The sequence below is a fragment of the Erinaceus europaeus genome, chromosome 1 (assembly GCF_950295315.1).
Source record: "Erinaceus europaeus chromosome 1, mEriEur2.1, whole genome shotgun sequence".
NCBI lineage: Eukaryota > Metazoa > Chordata > Mammalia > Eulipotyphla > Erinaceidae > Erinaceus > Erinaceus europaeus.
The window spans coordinates 102,456,942-102,478,752 of NC_080162.1; the positions used below are offsets into that span (position 1 = coordinate 102,456,942).

General features: G+C 40.2%; 1 protein-coding gene across 3 annotated transcripts in view; it reads left to right on the top strand.

Moving 5' to 3' along the window:
* The window catches only part of BTAF1 (B-TFIID TATA-box binding protein associated factor 1), a 106,250-nt gene that overhangs the window by 75,372 nt on the left and 9,067 nt on the right, over positions 1 to 21,811 (top strand). For all 3 annotated transcript variants that reach the window (XM_060191933.1, XM_060191932.1, XM_007516800.3), the window contains exons 24-34: positions 95 to 296; positions 2,002 to 2,150; positions 10,613 to 10,765; positions 10,996 to 11,117; positions 11,362 to 11,529; positions 14,020 to 14,097; positions 14,366 to 14,495; positions 16,211 to 16,352; positions 16,516 to 16,646; positions 17,179 to 17,304; positions 18,708 to 18,860. In XM_060191933.1, coding sequence (XP_060047916.1) covers positions 95 to 296; positions 2,002 to 2,150; positions 10,613 to 10,765; positions 10,996 to 11,117; positions 11,362 to 11,529; positions 14,020 to 14,097; positions 14,366 to 14,495; positions 16,211 to 16,352; positions 16,516 to 16,646; positions 17,179 to 17,304; positions 18,708 to 18,860 — 1,554 coding nt within the window. The remainder of the gene's footprint in view (positions 1 to 94; positions 297 to 2,001; positions 2,151 to 10,612; positions 10,766 to 10,995; positions 11,118 to 11,361; positions 11,530 to 14,019; positions 14,098 to 14,365; positions 14,496 to 16,210; positions 16,353 to 16,515; positions 16,647 to 17,178; positions 17,305 to 18,707; positions 18,861 to 21,811) is intronic.

A 21,811-nucleotide genomic window follows, 5' to 3' on the forward strand; every position in this document is an offset into this window, starting at 1 on the left:
GTTAGACTATTGATAACATATATGGATGGGTGGTGATGATTACATTTTATCAGATTTTCTAATTAGTACTCTGCCTTAAACTTTCTGTTTTTAGTTGGTACAGCATTTGCCACATCTTTACATGTGCCTTCAGTACCCCAGCACAGCAGTGAGGCACATGGCTGCTCGTTGTGTAGGCGTTATGAGCAAAATAGCTACCATGGAAACCATGAATATTTTTTTGGAGAAAGTTCTACCATGGCTGGGAGCAATTGATGACAACATCAAACAAGAGGGTGCGATTGAAGCACTTGCCTGTATCCTTTTTTTTTTTTTTTTTGAATTCTTATAAACTATTGAAAATGTAATTTTATTTAAGGATAAGTAAAATGAAATCAGCTTATTCAAATCTGCAGTTAAAACCTACACAAAAGGTTATTTTTAACATTTGAATTGATATCACATTATAAATACTTTACATTTTGTTACACTTTCTCACAGAGAAAGTTGATAAATTGCTGTTAAGAGTTTTTAAAGTAGAAAAGTAACTTTGTAAATGTCTCTGTCTTATCTGTTCACTTAGTTTATAGTCAATATTTTTGTAATACTAGCCCAGATTCTTTGTGAGTAGTGCTTATGTTATAAACATGTTTCAAGCTTATTCATTACTTAGCTAAACATTGACTAAATGTACTAACTCAGAAAATACAGGGAGGGTCTCTGATAAGGGCATGAAACCCATTGATTCTTGAAGTATGTAAGCAAGAAAGATGGAAATAAGTTAGTAGGGACCCTGGTTCAGAAATGCTGAAGATGTCAGGAGTATGGAGCTTAATTGATTCAGTCTGCTCATTTTGATTATCAGATTATGAGATTTCTGGTTAAAAATCCGGGGTTAGTCTTGAGGGCCACTAAGTTGTGCTCTTTACTTGCAATATAGCTCATTTTTTTTGGGGGGGGGGGGGTTATTGGAATTCCAGAAAGCTGCAATAATTTCTCTCTCTTTTTTTTATTTTTTATTATTTTTTATTTATTTATTCCCTTTTGTTGCCCTTGTTGTTTTATTGTTGTAGTTATTATTGTTATTGTCATCGTTGTTGGATAGGACAGAGAGAAATGGAGAGAGGAGGGGAAGACAGAGAGGAGGAGAGAAAGATAGACACCTGCAGACCTGCTTCACCGCCTGTGAAGCGACTCCCCTGCGGGTGGGGAGCCGGGGTTCGAACCGGGATCCTTATGCCGGTCCTTGTGCTTTGCGCCACCTGCGCTACAGCCCAACTCCCCTCTCTCTCTCTCTCTCTCTTTTTTTTTTTTTTTTTGTTTATTGTTGGATAGAGTGAAATTGAGAAGAGAGGGGGAGATAGAGGAGAGACAGACATCTGAAGCCCTATTTCACCATGTGTGAAGGTTCCCCCTGCAGCTAGGGCTTGGGGGCTTGAACCTGGGTCCTTGTGCACTATAATGTGTGTGCTTAACCAGATGCACCACTGTCCAGCCACAAGCAGTAATAATCTCTTTATGAAAAAAATTTTTTTCTAGGTGTTAAAGAAATAGCATAGTGATTATGCAGACCCTAATGCCCGAGGATCCAGATTTAGTCCCTGGCACTACCATAAGCCATATTTGAGCAGTGTTCCAGAAAGAAAGAAGGAAGGAAAGAAAAGGGAAGGGAAGGAAGGAAGGAAAAGAAAGAAAGAGAAGGAAGGAAGGGAAAAGAAAGGTAGATAGAAAGAAAGAAGAAAGAGGTTGAGGTGCTTTACTAGTAAAGCTTCCTTCAGTCTTCCTAATGTGAAGAATGTGGTTTTAAAATCATGAGAGAATGACATACTTAACACAAAGGAGCAACACTGTGTAAATACTATTATAATTAAACCATAGACCTTGCTATAAAGAGTCTGTTCCCTCATAGTATAGATGGGAAACTGAGGAGCTGCTTTTAGAACATAAAACCTTCATGTGTCTGTTTTTGCAAAATCATCTACCCTGTAATCTTTTGGAAATTACCTTAATAATTCAACTCAGGCGTGATGGAACAACTAGACGTTGGTATCGTTCCATATATTGTTCTTTTAGTTGTGCCCGTGCTGGGAAGAATGAGTGATCAAACAGACAGCGTAAGATTCATGGCTACACAGTGTTTTGCAACGCTCATTAGACTCATGCCACTTGAGGTAAGTTGAATATACTTGGATTTAATGTTTTCTGTTGCTTCATTCATAATAGTTATAATGCTTCTTAAAGAACATACAGGCTCATAAAGCCATGCTTCAGTTAAAAGAAATTAAAATGTATATAAAAGAAAAATATAAAAATGGCACTAAAAAGTTGGGGCTGGAGAATTGACTCGGTTTCTTTGTATCTGTGAGGCCCCTGTGTTTGATCCCAGGCACCATAGAACTCTGTGGATAGTGAAGCCGCACAAAGTAGCACATTGCTCTTTCTCTTGTCATCTTCCTCTTTAAAAAAAAAAAAAAAAAAATTAATATCTCACTGTCTTATAAAACAAAATTTAAAAAATTGGACCAGGGAAGCTACTCAGTGGTAGAACACATGACTGACACCCTGAATTCAATCTCCAACACCATTGATACATTTTTTTCCATTTTATTGAGGGAAGGGGTTGTTTGCAGCATAGTTGTCTATTATACAAAGGCACAATTTGCCAGCTTTGCGTGAAGGGTGTCTACCAAATACTTTCACCCTGGGGGCCAGGTGGTGGCACACTTGGTTAAGTGCACACATTACCATGTGCAAAGACCCAGGCTCAAGCCCTTGCTCTCCATATGCAGTGAGAAAGCTTCACAAGCAGTGAAGAAAGTATTGCAGGTGTCTGTTTCTCTCCTCCTCTATCTCCCCTCCCTCTCTTAATTTCTCTGTCGTATTAAATAAAGGAGAAAAAAAAAAAGGGTGAGGGAGATAGCATAGTGGTTATATAAACAGATTCTCATGCTTTGAAGCTCCAAGGTCCCAGGTTCAGTCCCCTGAACCACCATAAGCCAGAGCTGAGCAGAGCCCAATTTAGGACTCTATCCTACTCAATCCCCTTCTTCCAGTGTTTTCCCAGAATCCCCAGACTAAGTCACTTTGTATTCTCCCATTCTGAAGCTGTCTTTTGAGTTCTGTCTACATATGAGGTCACCCAGTATTTATTGTTCTGTTCTTAATTCATCTCACCAGTACTTTTTCTTCATGTTCCATCCAAGGTGAGGCAGAGATTGGGATTTTAGAGTTCCTGGTCTAACATCTGGATCTTTGATAGTTGGCCTTGGTTCACCAACATTGGTCATAATGATCTGTCCATTTTGCCCTCCTTTTTCTTATGTACTTGCTTTCTTCTTTTGCTGTTGTTTGTGCTACTGGCACTATTCTACCACTAATCACTTCCTTTGTTTTGTTTTGTTTTGTTAGGACTTCTTTCAGTTATCCTTGGAAGTCAGGATTATTTGTAGTGAATTCCTTCAGTTTTTGTACATTTGGGAAGATTTTAATTTCTCTTTCATACTTGAAGGATAATTTGGCAGGTTAGAGTATTGGTCATTGACAATTTCTATCTTTTAATACTGTGAATATGTCATTCTGCTCCCTTCTTGCCTCCAGAATTTGTGGTGAGGAATCTGATCAAAGCCTGGTGGTTCTACCTCTGTGTGTCAGATTCCTCCTTTCCCACAGCCAAGCCTGTGTTCTGTTTTGTGTCTACCAAAATGGCATTGTCTGCCCACTGCTGACTGTTCAGTCCCCATTTCAGCTGTCTTTGTCTTGAAAGTTTGTCCCACATCTATACCATGCATGCATGCACCCACCTTTTCCTCAGAGAATTTTACTAGATATATATTAAAAAAAAAAAAATATATATATATATATATATATATATATATATATAGAGAGAGAGAGAGAGAGAGAGAGAGGGCGCCAGAAATCAAGAGGGAAGGAAGGGAGTGATAGAGAGAGAGAGACAGAGACAAACCTGCAGCCCTGCTTCAGCACTCAAGAAGCTTTCCCCCTGTAGGTGGGGACCTGGGGCTTGAACCTACATCATTGCACACTGTAATGTGAGTGCTTAACCAGGTGCACCACTGCCTGGCCCCAGTGAATTTCTTCAAACGTTGTGTGTGACCTTTCCATTGCTGCTGTTCCATGGCCACCTGAAGACACAAGTATAAAAAATGAAGTTTGAGGCATAGGATATGAAGAAAGCAGATTAGAAGACCAAAGTTGAAGAATTCTGTAGTAAGTTCATTAGGCAAAAGCACTATGTGTGGCCAGTGAAGAATGAGGAATTAGGGGCCGGGTGGTGATGCACCAGGTTGAGTGCACATGTTACAGTGCACAAGGACCTGATTTCAAGCCCTTGGTCCCACCTGCAGAACTGAAAGCTTCACAAGTGCTGAAGCAGGACTGCAGGTGTCTCACTCTGTCTCTCTCCATGCCCATTCCTCTAATTTCTCTGTCTCTATCCAATAAATAAAGATTTTTTTAAAGAATGAAAACTTTATTTGAATAAAAGGGAAAACCAGTATTCCCCCCCCCAAACTCCTTAAACTGTCATGATGAAATTTTTCTAATTAAGAAATTAAGTAGAGTGGCCCAGGAGATGGTGCAGTGTTTAAAATTTTGGGTTCGTAAGAATGAGGTTCCTGAGTTCAACCCCTGGCAGTGCATGTGCTAGAGCAATGCTCTGGTTCTGTTTCTCATAAGTAAATAAGTAGATCTTAAAAACACAACAAACACATGGTCTTAAGTTTGATCTCCACTAACACATGTGCCAGAGTGATAATGATTTTTTAAAAATAGAAATTAAGTAATAAATAATTTTTTAAAAAAGCGGAGAGTCCGGTGGTAGCGCAATGAGTCAAGTGCAGGTGGTGCAAAGCACAAGGACTGGCATAAGGATCCTGGTTCGAGCCCCCAGCTCCCCGTCTGCAGGGGAGTTGCTTCACAAGCAGTGAAGCAGGACTGCAGGTGTCTATCTCTTCCCCCTCTCTGTCTTCCCCTCCTCTCTCCATTTCTGTTTGTCCTATCCAACAACAACATCAGTAATAACCAAAAATAAAACAAGGGCAAAAAAAGGAAATAAATAAAAATAAATATTATTTAAAAAATAGAAATTAAGTAGGTATGTGACTCTTCTGTGTTGTGGTATCAGCACTTTCCTTTATGTCTTGAGTGGGTAAGGCTCTGCATTTGCTCTCTGGCATCACATATGACAGATCAGTGCTCTGGTCTTTTTTCCTTCCAGCCCCAACCAGGGTCTTTCATTAGGGATTTGCACCTGAATGATTCCACCTCTCATAGTGGAGTCTGTCTTTCTCTTTTTTAAAATGGAGGGTTAGATAAGAAAGTGGACCGAGGATGTGAGGGCGATCTGGCTGCGACATCTGTCACCCCATTGATCGCCAGGGTTGATTCGGCTAATCTGGCTGGCTAGGCGGGTGTCCCTTTCCTCCCTCACCGCTCCATGTGCGTCCCTCCCGAAGCTGCACGCTCGGTCGAAGAGGACGGCCTTCCCTGAATAGAGACGGACCGGTCTTCGGTCGTGGCTATACGAGTAGCTGCGCTCCCCTGCTAGAACCTCCAAACAAGCTCTCAAGAAAGTGGACCGAGAAGGAGAGATAGCACTACCCTCCCAATTTGCATGGTGCTTTCATGTGGTGATCAGAGTCTTATACCTGGGTCCTCATATGTTATAATGTGTGTGTCATAAAATTAGTGAGCTGAATAGTTGCCACAGTGACTGGCACTGGAGTTGGGAAGAGCTGCTGCATACTAGGGTCCACCTGCCATTCCCCCACTTGCCCCCCAGTATGACCACATTACAAGAGGATCTGAAGTGGACGCTGCCTGTGGAAGTGGTTCTGTCCTCCTGAGGGTTAACTCCAACTTGACCATGGTGTGACTCTTTGCCATCCCTGCTACAGTGTGGAGGCCCCACTACCTCCTGCTCTTGCCCTTCCTATTGTGAGCACCAGTTTTCTGCATCTCTGCCCCTGTCTTGCCCACCAGAACACTTAGGGTGGGTGCTGAGCTAGTGCTAAAATGCTTGAGGATTTTTCCCATGTTGAAATGTGTAGAATACTGAATGCAGTGAGTTTTGAAGCCAACCAGTGCTGATGTGTAAGTAAAATATAGTATCCAATAGCATAAAATCAACAATGCTAATTGTTTATCAACAATTGCCACTAATGGGCCAGAGAGATAACAGGTAGGGTGTTTGCATTGTATGCACAAAATCTAGGTTCAAGCCCTGGCACCACATGGGAGATTTGATAGCAATAGGGGAGTCCTGGGTGCGGTGGTGACTTTCCTCTCTGCTAGAATGGAATTGGAGTGATGAAATTGTGTGCTTATGTGGCCCTGACTCCAATATATATTTGGCCAGGAAGGAAAATGTTTCCAAACATTCAGAAGAAAAGTTCAGTCAATTGTAAGGAAACTGAAATTGACCCATAAAATGAAATTATAAGACAAGAACATTAGGATCTGCTTCATAAATAGTTCAGAAGATAGAGGAAAACGTGACTGTAATGAGCAAAATGGAAGATAAAAGCAATCCAAGTCAAACTTCTTCAGATGAAAAATGCACCAGATTGGGGTTAATAACAGAATAAGTAGTACAAAAATAAGAAAGTAGTGAGTTTGAAGGTTTAGCAAACATTCTTCTACTGAATCTTGATTTCCTCCATTACATTGTCATAGAATCATGGTTTTTCTTTAGTATATACTAGAGGTTAGAACAGGAATACCAAACAAAATCTGTCTGAAGCTCTAATCCCTGTACTGTTGAAACTTACATTAAAAATTAATGTAAGAAATTAAAAAGAGGAAGATAGACAAAGCGTTCCAGATAATAAACACTATGACTCAGACATAGGATTTCAGTGTTAGGAAACAGATACACATACACATTGTTACTTAAACATTTGATAAATATTTGAGATTTTGTTTTGTTACAAAGCATGATGCAGAAGACCTTATGTTAATGATTATCATGGCGTTAGATATACTGTTTTCTTTGGTGAGGTTAATTCTGGAGCATTTTGAAAATTTAACATGCAGTCATTTTTAAGACTTATTGTATATACTTCATGCCTTTGATCCTATTTTTGCTGTTAGAGGGGATATGAATTTTGATAGTAGATAGCAAGACTCTTTGTATTGCTTGGGCAGTCAGTCTGTTGCAACATGTTGCTTGAGATGAAGTATATGAAGAAATTTCGGGGATCGGGCGTTGGTGCAGTGGGTGAAAGCGCATGTGGCGCAAAGCGCAGGGACCTGCGTAGGGATCCCGGTTCGAGCCCCCGGCTCCCCACCTGCAGGGGAGTCGCTTCACAGGCGGTGAAGCAGGTCTGCAGGTGTCTATCTTTCTCTCCCCCTCTCTGTCTTCCCCTCCTCTCTCCATTTCTCTCTGTCCTATCCAACAACGAACAACATCAACAATGGCAATAATATTAACCACAACGAGGCTACAAACAACAAGGGCAACAAAAAGGGAGAAAAAATGGCCTCCAGGAGTGGTGGATTCATGGTGCAGGCACCGAGCCCAGCAATAACCCTGGAGGGAAAAAAAATTAAAAAATAAATTAAAAAAAAAATTTCAGCTCCAAAGAGGTGAGTAATGTTTCAGTCCAGAGGTTGATTGCCCACATTGAACTTGCCAATGTGATGCTCTGCTTCATGTTCTCTCTCTCTCTCTCTTTAGATAAATCTTTAAAAAAAAAAAAATTTCAGGGAGTCCTGTGGTAGCACAGCGGGTTAATAAGTACAGGTGGCGCAAAGTGCAAGGACTAGCGTGAAGATCCCGGTTCGAGCCCCCCGGCTCCCCATCTGCAGGGAAATCGCTTCACAAGCAATGAAGCAGGTCTGCAGGTGTCTATCTTTCTCTCCCCCTGTCTTCCCCTCCTCTCTCCATTTCCCTCTGTCCTATTGAACAATGACATCAATAACAACAATGATAACTACAACAGTAAAACAAGGGCAATAAAAAGGGAATAAATAAACATTTAAAAAGTTCAGTGAGATCATATAAATATATTCTGAAGGCCAGTAACAAAAATTCGTATTGAGATGCTATTATGTTCACAGCACTAAATTTCTCTTGCGAGCTTGAATTTTGTCATTGGCAACAAGTTATATCACTTGTTTGCCTTGAAGTAACATATACAGATATGTTACTTATATAAAAAATTGAGAAGGATATATAAAAATTGAGGAGTAGATATAGAGGGAGTGAGAGACCCTGTAGATGTGCTTCATTGCTTGTGAAGACCTCCCTGCCCCACACAGGTAGGGACCAGGGGTTTGAACCCAGGTCCTTGTACACTGTAACATATGTTCTCTGTGGGGTGTGCCACCACCTAGGACCCAACAAATTTACTTTTTGAGAAAATATCAGATGGGTGCACAAGTCAGAATAATCATGTTTTATTAGCCCATACAGGCAAAATATTTTGCAGACAGTGGTAAGGTCACACACAGTCCAGGAGGTAGTGCAGTGAATAAAGCATTGAGCTGTCAGGCATGAGGTCCTAGGTTTGATCCCTGGAAGTACATATGCCTGTCTCCCTCTGTTTTCTCTCCTCAGATTCTAATTTTTTTTTTTTAATGACTAGGTCAGCTAACAATTTTAACTACTTCATATGTGCTTTCCCAAAATATTGGCTTGTCAGAAAAATCATAACATTTTTGTTTTCTATGCAAAAACGCATCATGACTTTTCTATAACTCAATATATTATACATTAATATACAGGAAAATATTTTATGTGTATTTCACATTCTGTTACATAGAGTATTACGATGTAAATTTAGGGGTTGAGATTTAATAAAATTTTACTACATCAAGGACATTCTTATGACATGTTAGTGTGGGAGCCGGTCGGTAGCACAGCGGGTTAAGCGAAAGGACCTGCGTAAGGATCCCAATTCCAGCTCCCGGCTCCTCACCTGCAGGTGAGTAACTTCACAAGTGGTGAAATAGGTCTGCAGGTGTCTGTCTTTCTCTCCTCCACTCTGTCTTCCCTCCACTCTCCATTTCTCTGTCCTATCCAACAACGACGACATCAATAGCTACAACAATAAAAAACAACAAGGGCAACAAAGGGGGAAACAATGTTAGTGCCTGTGTGTGAGGAAGACAGTGACTAACTGGCCCCTTTGTTGCTGTTGCCTTATTCGTTCTGAGGCACAGTCAGTTTTGCCCAATATTACTTTTGCATCAGTGTAAATGTCAAAGCAATGAAAAGCAAAAACTTGCTTTTATCATTAAATAATTTTGATCTCGTGGGCCATTTGAGAAGATCTTGGGAACCCTGAGGAGTCAGCCGGCCATATTTTAAAGATTAATGCCATCAGAGCATCATCACAGTAAAGCTGTATAACTGTATTTGCTACTAAGAGGCAAATATGATAAAGGAGAAATTAAATTAGTTGTACTTTTTTTTTTTAAGAATTTTAAACTTTATTTAATTTTGATAGGACAGAAATTGAGAAGGGAGACAGAGACCATTTAATTCCCTTGAAATCTCCTGGGAAGATTTCCCTTGCAATACTACTTCACTGCCTGTGAAGCGTTTTGGGGGACCTGGGGCTTAAACCCCAGGCCCTTGAGCATGGGAATATGCACTTTACCGGGTACATCACTGCCCAGCACCCTAGTTGTGTGTTTTTAGTAAAAAAATACTTGAATGTGGATTTGGGAGATTGGCTGGTGGTAACATGCAAGACTTTTTTTACACCTGTGGCCCCAGTTTCAGTTTCTAGCACCGCTGTGTATGCCAGATCTGGTCTCTCTCATGAGAATAAGTCATTTTTTAAATCTCATATGTGTTTGTTCAGTCATCTTATTCTGATACTTTTTAAATTTTTTTATTATTTTCCCTTGTTTTGTTATTGTTGTGATTATTTTTATTGTTGTTGATGTCGTTGTTGGATAGGACAGAGAGAAATGGAGAGAGGAGGGGAAGACGGGGAGAGAAAGATAGGCAACTGCAGACTTGCTTCACTACCTGTGAAGCATCTCCCCTGCAGGTGGGGAGCTGAGGCTCGAACCGGGATCCTTATGCTGGTCCTTGTGCTTTGCGCCAAATGCGTTTAACCCACTGCGCTACCGCCCAACCCCAATTATTCTGATACTTTTAAAGCCTATCAGATTTTTTTTTTGCCTCCAGGGTTATTGCTGGGGCTCAGTGGATTCATGACCTGCACCATGAATCCGCTGCTCCTGGAGGCCATTTCCCCCCCTTTTGTTGCCCTTGTTGTTGTAGCCTTGCTGTGGTTATTATTGTTATTGTTGATGTCATTCGTTGTTGGATAGGACAGAGAGAGGAGGGGAAGATGGAGAAAGAAAGATAGACACCTGCAGACCTGCTTCACTGCCTGGGAAATGACTCCCCTGTAGGTGGGGAGCCGGGGGCTCGAACTGGGATCCTTACGTCAGTCCTTGTGCTTTGCACCACTTGCACTTAACCCGCTGCGCTACAGCCCTATACCCAGCCTATCAGATTCTTTAAACTGCTTGCTTCCCCCCAGACTTTAAAGTTATACTATTTAAAATTTTTCTTAGTTTTTATATCTTAATGAGACTTGAAATTAATTCATAATCATAATTGAAATGTAATACATCTTAAAAATCATTTTAGGCAGGAATTCCAGACCCTCCAAATATGTCAGAAGAATTAATCCAATTGAAAGCCAAAGAGCGACATTTTTTGGAGCAATTGTTAGATGGAAAAAAATTAGAAAATTATAAAATTCCAGTACCAATCAATGCTGAACTCAGGAAATATCAGCAGGTATTTTATACTTATTATTTTTAATATAAATAATGACTGCTGCTTTCAAATGTATCTTAGAGGGTTTTAAAAACTGAGTTAGTACCATCTTTTGTTCGTTTCTTTTTAAGCTCATTTACTTCTCTCACCTGTAAAAATTGTTGTTGTCTTTAATCTGTGCAAAGATGTCTTTGCAAGAACTTTAATGATATGTTCACATTTGTATTTTTTCTCTTTCTCACAACTTTTAGGATGGTGTGAACTGGTTAGCATTTCTTAATAAGTATAAACTTCATGGAATTCTGTGTGATGATATGGGTTTAGGAAAAACTCTCCAGTCCATCTGCATTCTAGCAGGAGACCACTGTCACAGGTAATTGAGAATGTTCTTTTTTTTTTTTTTTTTTTTTTTTTAAAAAGGCTTCCTGGATCAGTGGGTAGAGGGCATTCTTTGCATATCGAGGCCTGCGTATTTGGTCCCTGACACTTCAGGCGGCTGAGTGGTGTTCCTCTCTCTCATAGAATAAATAACAATATTTCAACTAGACAAAAGAATACTTTTTGCTGTTGAGAAACGTGAACAGGCTGGTTAATTTATTGTGTTTGCTATTGTAAAGGGCCCAGGAATATGCAAGATCAAAATTGGCAGAATGTATGCCACTTCCTTCCTTGGTAGTTTGTCCACCAACACTAACAGGTCACTGGGTGGATGAAGTAGGTAAATTTTGCTCCAGAGAATATCTCAATCCATTACACTACACTGGACCTCCAACTGAAAGAATAAGGTAAGAGATTTACAACCAAAAAAAAAAAAAAAATTAACATTTTCAGTAGTTTGTAACAATAAAAGTAATTTAAAAGGAACTATATTTAGTGTTTTTGGGTTGTAAGACAGAAACTTAGCCTATTTAAGAAAATGGGGGTGGGGATGTATAGGGCCAATGAGATAGTTCACCTGCCAGGGCCCAGCATTAGCCACACAGAGGACCCAGGAGTACGTCACCTGGGAGTGCTACAGCACTGGGGAAAACATTTGGAAAAGTCAGCCTGGAGTGGTGAAATCATGTGTGTGAGAGGTCCCTTAGGAAGACAAAAATGAAAAGGGTTGCCTGTGATGATAAAATCAGTGAAACTTATTAAAATTCACAAAGTTTTGTAAAAAGCTATTCTCTTTTGAGGGAGCTTTGTGATCATAGCATTCCCTAGGTGTTTTTGTTGTTATTGTTGTGTGTGTGTTTAAGAGTTACTTTATTGGGAGTCGGGCTGTAGCGCAGCGGGTTAAGCGCAGGTGGCGCAAAGCACAAGGACCGGCATAAGGATCCCGGTTCGAACCCCGGCTCCCCACCTGCAGGGAAGTTCGCTTCACAGGCGGTGAAGCAGGTCTGCAGGTGTCTATCTTTCTCTCCCCCTGTCTTCCCCTCCTCTCTCCATTTCTCTCTGTCCTATCCAACAACGACGACAACAACAATAATAACTACAACAATAAAACAACAAGGACAACAAAAGGGAATAAATAAATAAAATAAAATAAAAAGAGTTACTTTATTGATTACATATGAGAGAGGTTTCACATGAGACAGAGGAGAGAAAGAAGCCAGAGTTCATTCTAGTACATGTAATACTAGGGGTTGAACTGGGAACCTCAAGCATATAGGCCCAATGCTCTACCAGTTGAGCTATTTCTCCATTGCTTTTGTTGGTTTTTTTTTTTTTTTTGAGTATTTTTTTAGTTTTTTTATTTATAAAAAGGAAACATTAACAAAACCATAGGATAAGAGGGGTACATCTTCACACAATTCCCACCACCAGATCTCCGTATCCCATCCCCTCCCCTGATAGCTTTCTTATTCTTTAACCCTCTGGGAGTATGGACCCAAGATCATTGTGGGATGCAGAAGGTGGAAGGTCTGGCTTCTCTAATTGCCTCCCTGCTGAACAGGGACAGGTTGACAGGTTGATCCATACTCCCAGCCTGCCTCTCTCTTTCCCTAGTGGGAAGGGCTCTGGGGAAGCAAAGCTCTAGGACACATTGGTGGGGTTGTCTGTCCAGGGAAGTCTGGTCAGCATCCTGCTAGCATCTGGAACCTGGTGGCTGAAAAGAGTGTTAACATACAAAGCCAAACAAATTGTTGACCAATCATAGACCTAAAGGCTGGAATAGTGCAGATGAAGTGTTGGGAGGGGGGGGGGTTCCTCCATTTTGTAGATAGCTAGTAGGCATATTTTAGTTATATTTCAAAGGGCCTGTAGCTATACTAGTGGTTTTTGTTTGTTTGTTTTTTGCCTGAGCCTGAAATCTGATATGCAGGTGGATCCGAGTTATTGTCTAGGGAGATGATGTCATGGCTGTGAAAAGGACCAGAAAGCTGGATCAGGGAAGAGAGTAGCTCCCTAATATGGGAAAGGTGTATAAATACTGTTGACTGTGAACCCTATCAATTTGATGTGATCTGGGGCCCATAATTAGCTTAGGAGCCTATGTGACCTCTACATCCCTCTAGATCTGAGCTCACATTCTGTGGTCATGAGTAGGAACATTCCATGCTTATTTACAAATGATAGAAACTCAGCATAATTGCTGAAGCAAATAGAAAATTCATTAACCCACTAAACAGAATTTCAAGAGTAGATTCTTATTTCAGACACATCTACATTACCCTCATTTTCTCTTCAATCCATATGCAACTTGTGCTGTTGTTTTCTGCTAGACTTCAGTCTGTAATAGATGGGTAAGGTGAACATGGATAACCTCACACCCACTTCTAGCTGGCAGTTGCTGTAAACAGATCTCTCTCCCATTAAGAATATATCAGTACTAGGGATAATGATTGCCCTTGCTTGGGTCATACCCTGAGATTATAGCCCCTGTGATTTACGGAAACAATATTGTTAATTGGCTCTTCTTGAGTTAGATGGTTCATCTCTTTGGTGATTGTGGGAAGACCTGGTTAACAGCCCTCACCTACATTTTAGCTCATGGAGTAGTAAAGAAAGAGATGTTGGCAAATAGTGTCTACTACATTTTGAATTAGGTATCTATTTCTTTTCTAAGAAGACTTGAGTGCAGCAAGTCATAAAACTGGGCTTTCTATAACAGAAACATAATGTAATATATTATAATGTATATAATGGTTATAATGTAAGAAAAAAGAAATGTTGAGATCCATAAGACAGATTGAAAAGACTTTATACAGTGGTAACTAGTTTCCTTTTTGAAGATATACTACAAAACTTACACATGCCTCACTTCCTAATACTGCTATTTTTAAATACAGGTTACAGCATCAGGTAAAAAGACACAATCTAATAGTGGCTTCATATGATGTTGTGAGGAATGACATAGATTTCTTTAGGTAAGATTTTTTTTTTTCCCCTCTAGGACAAATTAGTTTCAAATTTGAAGAACCTTATTATTTTCCTGCATTAAAAATCCCCCCCCCCACCACCAGAGCGATGCTCGGCTCTGGCTTATGGTGGTACGGTGATTGAACTAAAAATTCTTCATATAGTTCCTAATATACTGTAAAATATTCTAAATTTCAACAAAGGCAACAAAAGGGAAAATAAATAATATAAAAAATTTTTTAAATATTCTAAATTTTTCTGTTTCCTTTCCCATAGAAACATTAAATTTAACTACTGTATTCTTGATGAAGGTCATGTCATCAAAAATGGAAAAACAAAATTATCAAAAGCGGTCAAACAACTAACCGCTAATTATAGGATTATTCTTTCTGGAACACCAATCCAGGTAATTATTTACTGTTAATCCTTTGAAACAACACACACACACTGTGAAGACAAACTTGAGAAAATGAACTTTTTTAATTTGTAGGAATACTTCCCAGTAATTATCAGTTTTACAATGGCTCATTCAATATGCATCAGTATCTGAGCAAGCCAAGTTTTAAAATTTATAAAATGTTATTTCAGGATCTGGGAAATGTTTCAGCAGGTAAAACTCCTGCCTTGAGCAAGTGTGAGATTCTGGATTTGATTCCTGGTACACATTAGAGTCATCATGGAAAACACCAAGGGAACTTCATGGATGATGGAGTGATGCTTTGATGCCTTTGCCTCCCTTGCCCTTCTCTTAAAAAAAAAAAAAAAAAAAACAGTCGGGCAGTAGCGCAAAGCTGAGGGACCAGCATAAGGATCCCGGTTCCAGTCCCCGGCTTCCCACCTGCAGTGGAGTTGCTTCACAGGCGGTGAAGCTGGTCTACAGGTGTCTATCTTTCTCTCCCCCTCTCTGTCTTCCCCTCCTCTCTCCATTTCTCTCTGTCCTATCCAACAACAACAACAGCAGTAATAATTACAATAAAACAACAAGGGCAACAAAAGGGGATAAATAAGTAAATATTTTTAAAAAGACTAAAAATTGGACTGGGGAGACTGCTCAGTGGCATTGTGTGTGCATACATGTTTTAAAAATGTAGTTTTAGGCTACGTTAATAGAAGTTTCGTGTTCAGAAGTCTCGTGTTCAGAGTATAGAAGATCATATAGTATAGGTGTCTGTACCTATGCTTAAGATTCAGTAGAAGGAAGAAATTCTAGAAACATAATTGGAAATGGAAAGAGATGGGTGAAGATGTAAATGTCTTAAGGTGCTTTAGAAAGTTTCTGTTGGGTTGGACAGAGGTGCCACTGTTGAACACACATCGTACTATGCAAATATCCAGATATTTGCTCCCCCAGTTCATGCTCCCCCAGTCCCCACCTGCAAGGGGCCAGCTTCACTAACAGTGCTGTAGGTGTCTTTCTTCCTCTTTCCCTCCCTATCTCTTCTATCAAATTAAAAAATAATAATAACAAAGGAGGGGGGGAAGCTGCCAGCAAGACACTGAGCCCCAGTGATAGCCCTGATGGCAATTAAAGAGGGGAAAAAGATTCTGTTATTTTCCAGAGGACTTAATGGGCTATTGGAAAAGTCATCACACATTTTTGCATAGAAGAAAATATGTCATGACTTTCCCAATAGCCCAGTAGTTACAAATGCTCTCACCTAACCAGGAAAACCAGCTCTGATGGAATCGTAGCTTCTGCCATTCTCCAGTTAATAGGTAAACACAAAGTAATCTCTGAGGATGGTAATAGACTATTAATGTCAGGGTTTTGTCCATTGAGCTGAACACTAAGACTTCAGTAACCACAATAGATAACTTAATTGTATGCATTTTAAAATTTAGTAGAAAACGTACACATATAAAATGAAATTTAAAAATCTTAAGTGGAGCGAGAAACCTTTATTAGTGTGAAAATACAGATGAGGAAAATAAAAACTCTTTCAGAGTCAGAGCCAGCTGTGCAAAGATAGGACACCCAGGCAGTGAAATCTCAAGTGTGGGTCCAGGCGCTTGCATGTGCTAGAATTATGTTCTGGTTCTCTCTCTTTCTGAAGTAAATGAATCTTTTGAGAGAGATAATTCCAGTACAAAGTATAATTGATGTTCCTTTCTTAAATTCAGAACAACGTTTTGGAGCTGTGGTCACTATTTGATTTCCTCATGCCAGGATTTTTGGGAACTGAGCGCCAGTTTGCTGCTCGATATGGCAAACCAATATTAGCAAGTAGAGATGCTCGAAGCTCCAGTCGAGAACAAGAAGCAGGTATGAGAATAGTTTTATCTACTCTGTGCAAGTAAATATACTGGATTTCCTAGCTTAATTTGTTTATTTGTTATTAATAGTATGTTACAAGATTGTAAGATTACAATGTATAGTTCCACATCAATCCCTAACTTCTGTGAGACTTTTTCTCCTCTCTTACAAGGTGTTCTTGCAATGGATGCACTGCACCGCCAAGTTCTGCCATTTCTTTTGAGAAGAATGAAAGAAGATGTTTTGCAGGATCTTCCTCCCAAAATCATTCAAGACTATTATTGTACGCTTAGTCCTCTCCAGGTCAGAAATCTTGTAATTGTGGTTGTGAATATTAGTTGTGTATTTGTTGAGACACTGCTTTGTGCATCTAGGGAATTAGCTTTAGGAGATAGGACCAGGCTTGTGTGAATGAAGTCTCAAGTTTGATTTCTCAGTATTGCATATCTAGTTCTCTATTAAATGGTCAATGAATCTTTAAAGACTATTTACAGGGCCAGAATGATATCTCTTCATGTGCCTTATCATTACCATACAGTCAACCCAGGCTTAGCCCTAGCACCACATTATGGAACTGGAGGAAACTGATACTGTGGTGTCTCCCACTCTCTGACTGTGTGGGGGGTAGGGGTGAGGGGAGTGGTAATCATGCATGCTCAAGGCCCTCGCTCTCCCATGATGAAGCGAGTGAATAACCTGGAATTAGTAATGAAGTATAGTGTCTTAGTTTGTTTTATTCAGCTGTAATTTAAATTACTGCTGTTGTTGGACTTTCCTTGTTATGTTTTGAACAATTAAAAGCAAGTATGCTATTTGTATGGTGGCAATTTTGCAGGTTCAGCTGTATGAAGATTTTGCTAAGTCTCGTGCCAAGTGTGATGTCGATGAAACAGTTTCTTCAGCTGCACTTTCTGAAGAAACTGAAAAACCAAAGCTTAAAGCTACGGGCCATGTGTTCCAGGTACAGATTACAGCCTATTTTAAAAATATTATGTAGAGATGAAAAATGAGTAAGAAAGCAGTATAGCAGTCACATAGATTCTGGTTTCTTTTCTTTTCTTTTTTATATTTATTTATTTATTTTCCCTTTTGTTACCCTTGTTGTTTTTCCACTGTTGTTGTAGTTATTGTTGTTGTTATTGATATCATCATTGTTAGATAGGCAGACCTCCTTCGCTGCCTGTGAAGCTACTCCCCTGCAGATGGGGAGCCAGGGGCTCGTACCGGGATCCTTAGCTGGCCCTTGCGCTTTGCACCAGTGCGCTTAACCCACTGAGCTACCGCCCGACTCCCTAGATTCTGGTTTCTAATGGAGAAGTCAAGGATAACTTCTCTGAGAAGCTGACATTTGAACAAGGATTGTATCATGCAGCTATGGGGAGACAGATAATTCCATGTGTGCTCAAGGGAATAATGAGTGATAGTGTCAGATATTGAAATTGATAGTGTCAAATATTAAAACATCTTGCCAAAAAACCCTCCAGATCACCTTGCCAGTGATAAACTAAATGCTGTTTTTTTTTGTTGTTGTTTGTTTGTTTTGTTTTGTTTTTTAAGGATTTTATTATTAAGGGGAAAGAACCAGACAGCACTCTGGTACAGGTGTTGCCAGGAATTGAACTCAGGACCTCACTCCTGAGGGTCTAATGCTTTGGCCACTGTGCCACCTCCCAGACCATATACTTTCACGTTTTTAGAAGTAGAAGAGGAAAGAAAAGACATCAACCTCTCCCAGAGTTTCTATAATAGTTCTTAGCAGCCTACCATTGAACTTTGTCAGTGGACCTTAATTAATACAGGTGCCAAGGGGAGTTCTAAATCATAAGCCAAGGTAATGGTTGAATTGAATAAAACAAAGAAGAAGCCCCTGTAGGGCTCCAATTCTCAGACATAACACTTGAAGTTTCTTAAACATAACCACTTAGCTCTACCTTCTCCTCTCCATTCTACCAAACTTAACCGGTATTGTGTAAAGAGAAGGTGTTTGTAGATGTAGAGGCTCATGATATTGTTATACCATTGTCTAGGAAGTGTTGCCTGGTTCTATAAGCATCTGTAAACAATTTCAGGCATTTTGACTGGGAAAGACGTTATAGGAACTAGTGAATAAGGTACTCTTTGCCATGAGAGACTCATCATCTAATGGGAAAACAGGCATAAATAGTGCAATTTGTAAACTTCATAAAATGCTCTCGTAAAATATATAAAAGCTGTAAAAGAAGCAAAGATGAGATATTTGAGCTGATTCTTGACTAAGTGATAGGAGTGGGGTGGCATCTAGACAGATGAGTAACATAGGGAAAGATTCTGAGATAGATTTGTCGATGACATGTGATGAAATGACTGTATGCTCCCCCCTTCAAGGCATTGCAGTACTTGCGTAAACTGTGCAACCATCCAGCGTTAGTGTTAACACCTCAACATCCAGAGTTCAAGAGTACTACTGAAAAACTGGCAGTTCAGAATTCTTCTCTTCATGATATTCAGCATGCTCCTAAACTCTCAGCTTTGAAACAAGTAAGTAATATTTTAATAAGTGTTACACATTCCTTTTTATTATTTTCCTTTTAGTTCTATTGGTGACTTAATATTAAAAAGAGTAGAATTCTACACTGTTCCCACCATTGTGCCCCCTTTCCCTCCATTGGAAGCTACAGCAGTTGTCCCAAGGTCACAGATAATGGGATAACTATTATTTCTACAACTGTCTGTCCATATTTGTATATATTTGACCATTTTTTCCATGGTCCCATCTTCTCTTAAAGAGTCACACTTACACCTATTACTACTTTGAATGTTCTTTTTTTTTTTGTATTTATGTTTTCCCTTTTGTTGCCTTTTTTTTATTGTTGCTATAATTATTATTGTTGTTGTTATTGATGTCATTGTTGGATAGGACAGAGAGGAGGGGGAGTGAAAGACAGACACCTGCAGACCTGCTTCACCACCTGTGAAGCAACTTCCCGGCAGGTGGGGAGCCGGGGGCTCAAACTGGGATCCTTACACTGGTCCTTGCGCTTCACATCACGTGCGCTTAACCCACTGCGCTAAAGCCCGACTCCCTGTCCTCCTTTTTTACCCTCCTCTCTGGGTCTGAATGGAATTGGAGTTCAGAATCCTCTGGTCATCTTCCCCCTAACATTTCTTTTCTTTCCTTTTTTTTTTTTTAAATATTTATTCCCTTTTGTTGCCCTTGTTGTTTTATTGTTGTAGTTACTGATGTTATTGTTAGATAGGACAGAGAGGAGGGGAAGATGAGGAAGAATGACACCTGCAGACCTGCTTCACCACTGGTGAAGCAACTCCCCTGCTGGTGTGGAGCTGGGGATTTATGCTGGTCCTTGCGCTTTGTGCCACCTGCGCTTAACCCGCTATGCTACAGCTGGACTCCCCCCACAACATTTCTACCCTGCTAGAAGTATGGATTAAAATTGTTTTTGGGGTGCAGAAGGTGAAAGGTCAGGCTTCTGTAAATGCTTCTCTACTAGACATGGATGTTGGCAGGTGGATCCATACGCCAGCCTGTGTCTATATTTTCCTAGTGGGGTGGGGCTCTGATTCGATGAGGTTCTGGGATACATTGGTGATGAGTTGCACATTCCTGATGTAAAACACTAGGTATATTTGTTTTTCTAAAAGATTACTGTTTTGTTTACCTTTTTTGTTGTTGTTAATATGGTTTGTTAAAATTTTGTGGAAAAAAAAAGAAATTATAGTAAGATCTAAGCATGTAATAAGGCCACTTGGACATTTTTAGGTGTGTTGTTTTTGGTGATAATAATATTCACAGTGGCCGGGTGGTAGTGCAGTGGGTTAAGTGCACATGGCGCAAGGACTGGCTTAAGGTTCCCAGTTTAAGACCCCAGCTCCCCACCTGCAGGGCTGTTGCTTTACAAGTGGTGAAGCAGGTCTATAGGTGTCTTATCTTTCTTCTTCTCTATCTTCCCCATCTCTCAATTTCTCTCTGTCCTATCCCTACAATGGTAACAAAAATGGCTGCCAGAAGCAATGGATTCGTAGTGCAGTTACCAAGCCCCAGCAATAACCCCTGGAGGCAAAAAAATAAATAAAAATAGTGGTTGGGGAGGTGGAGCAGCGATAAAGCATTGGGCTCTCAAGCATGAAACCCTGAGTTCAGTCTCTGGCAGCACATGTGCCAGTTCTTGTTCTCTCTCTCTTATCTTTCTCATTAATAAATGAATAAAATATTTTTAAAAATTTTACCACAAGTGAAATCATAACTGCCCCTTTGTGACTGACTTGTTTTGAAAATTCATTCATAGTGTAGTATGTATCAGCACTTCATTCACATTTATTACTGAGTCATAAATTATAATGATAATGATGTAGCAGTTTATGTTGCCATTTATGTATTGATGAACACTTGGGTTGTTGCTGTGTTTTGGTTATCTGCCATTTAACTAATACTGCAGCGAACATAGGTTTAAAAGTCCCTGTTCCTAATTCTTTTGGATATAGAATTAGGAGTGAAATTGCAATTCTTTTTCAGGAGCTGCCAAACTTTTCCACAGTGGCAGTACTCTACTCCTCTCAGCAGGGCTCCAGGAAGGAGTCATCATCCTTGATATGATTAGTTATCTGTAAGGTTTTTGATACTGCAGATCACTGAATGTGCATAACATTCTGGTAAAGTCTCACATTCTAGCAATCTAGCTTTTTAAAAATCTGTGGAGATAGTACATTCTTTATACTGGGTACCACAGTCAGACTCTCCTAAAGCTGCCTAAGTAGGATTTTTACATACACTTTTTAGGAATGATTACTGGAACTAGATTTTTTAAAATTCTAATTGAGGGGGTCAGGTGATAGCATAGTGGGTTAAGCTATGGATCCCAGTTCGAGCCCCCGGCTCCCCACCTGCAGCAGGGGTCGCCTCACAAGTGGTGAAGCAGATCTGCAGGTGTCTCTGTCTTTCCTTTCTCTCTGTCCTGTCCAACAGCAACAAAAAAAGGGGTGGGGGAAAATAGCCTCCGGGAGCAGTGGATTCGTGGTGCAGGCACTGAGCCCCAGCAATAACCCTGGAGGCAAAAAAAAAAAAAAGAATCAGATTGAAGGGAATCCTCACAAGTATATAGTATAGCAGATCTCTAGAAGGGGGAGAAAAAGGCAGTCTGTTAAAAATTTAAAGAAGGAGTCGGGCGATAGCACAGCGGGCTAAGTGCAGGTGGCACAAAGTGCAAGGACCAGTGTAAGGAACCCAGTTGGAGCCCCCGGCTCCCCACCTGCAGGGGAGTCGCTTCACAGGCGGTGAAGCAGGTCTGCAGGTGCCCGTCTTTCTCTCCCCCTCTCTGTCTTCCCCTCCTCTCTCCATTTCACTCTGTCCTATCCAGCAACAATGACACCAACAATAATAACTACAACAATAAAGCTAAAAAAGGGGCGGTAAAAGGGAATAAATATTTTTTAAAAATGAAAGACTGAGAGCAGGGTCTAGCTCACCCAGTAGG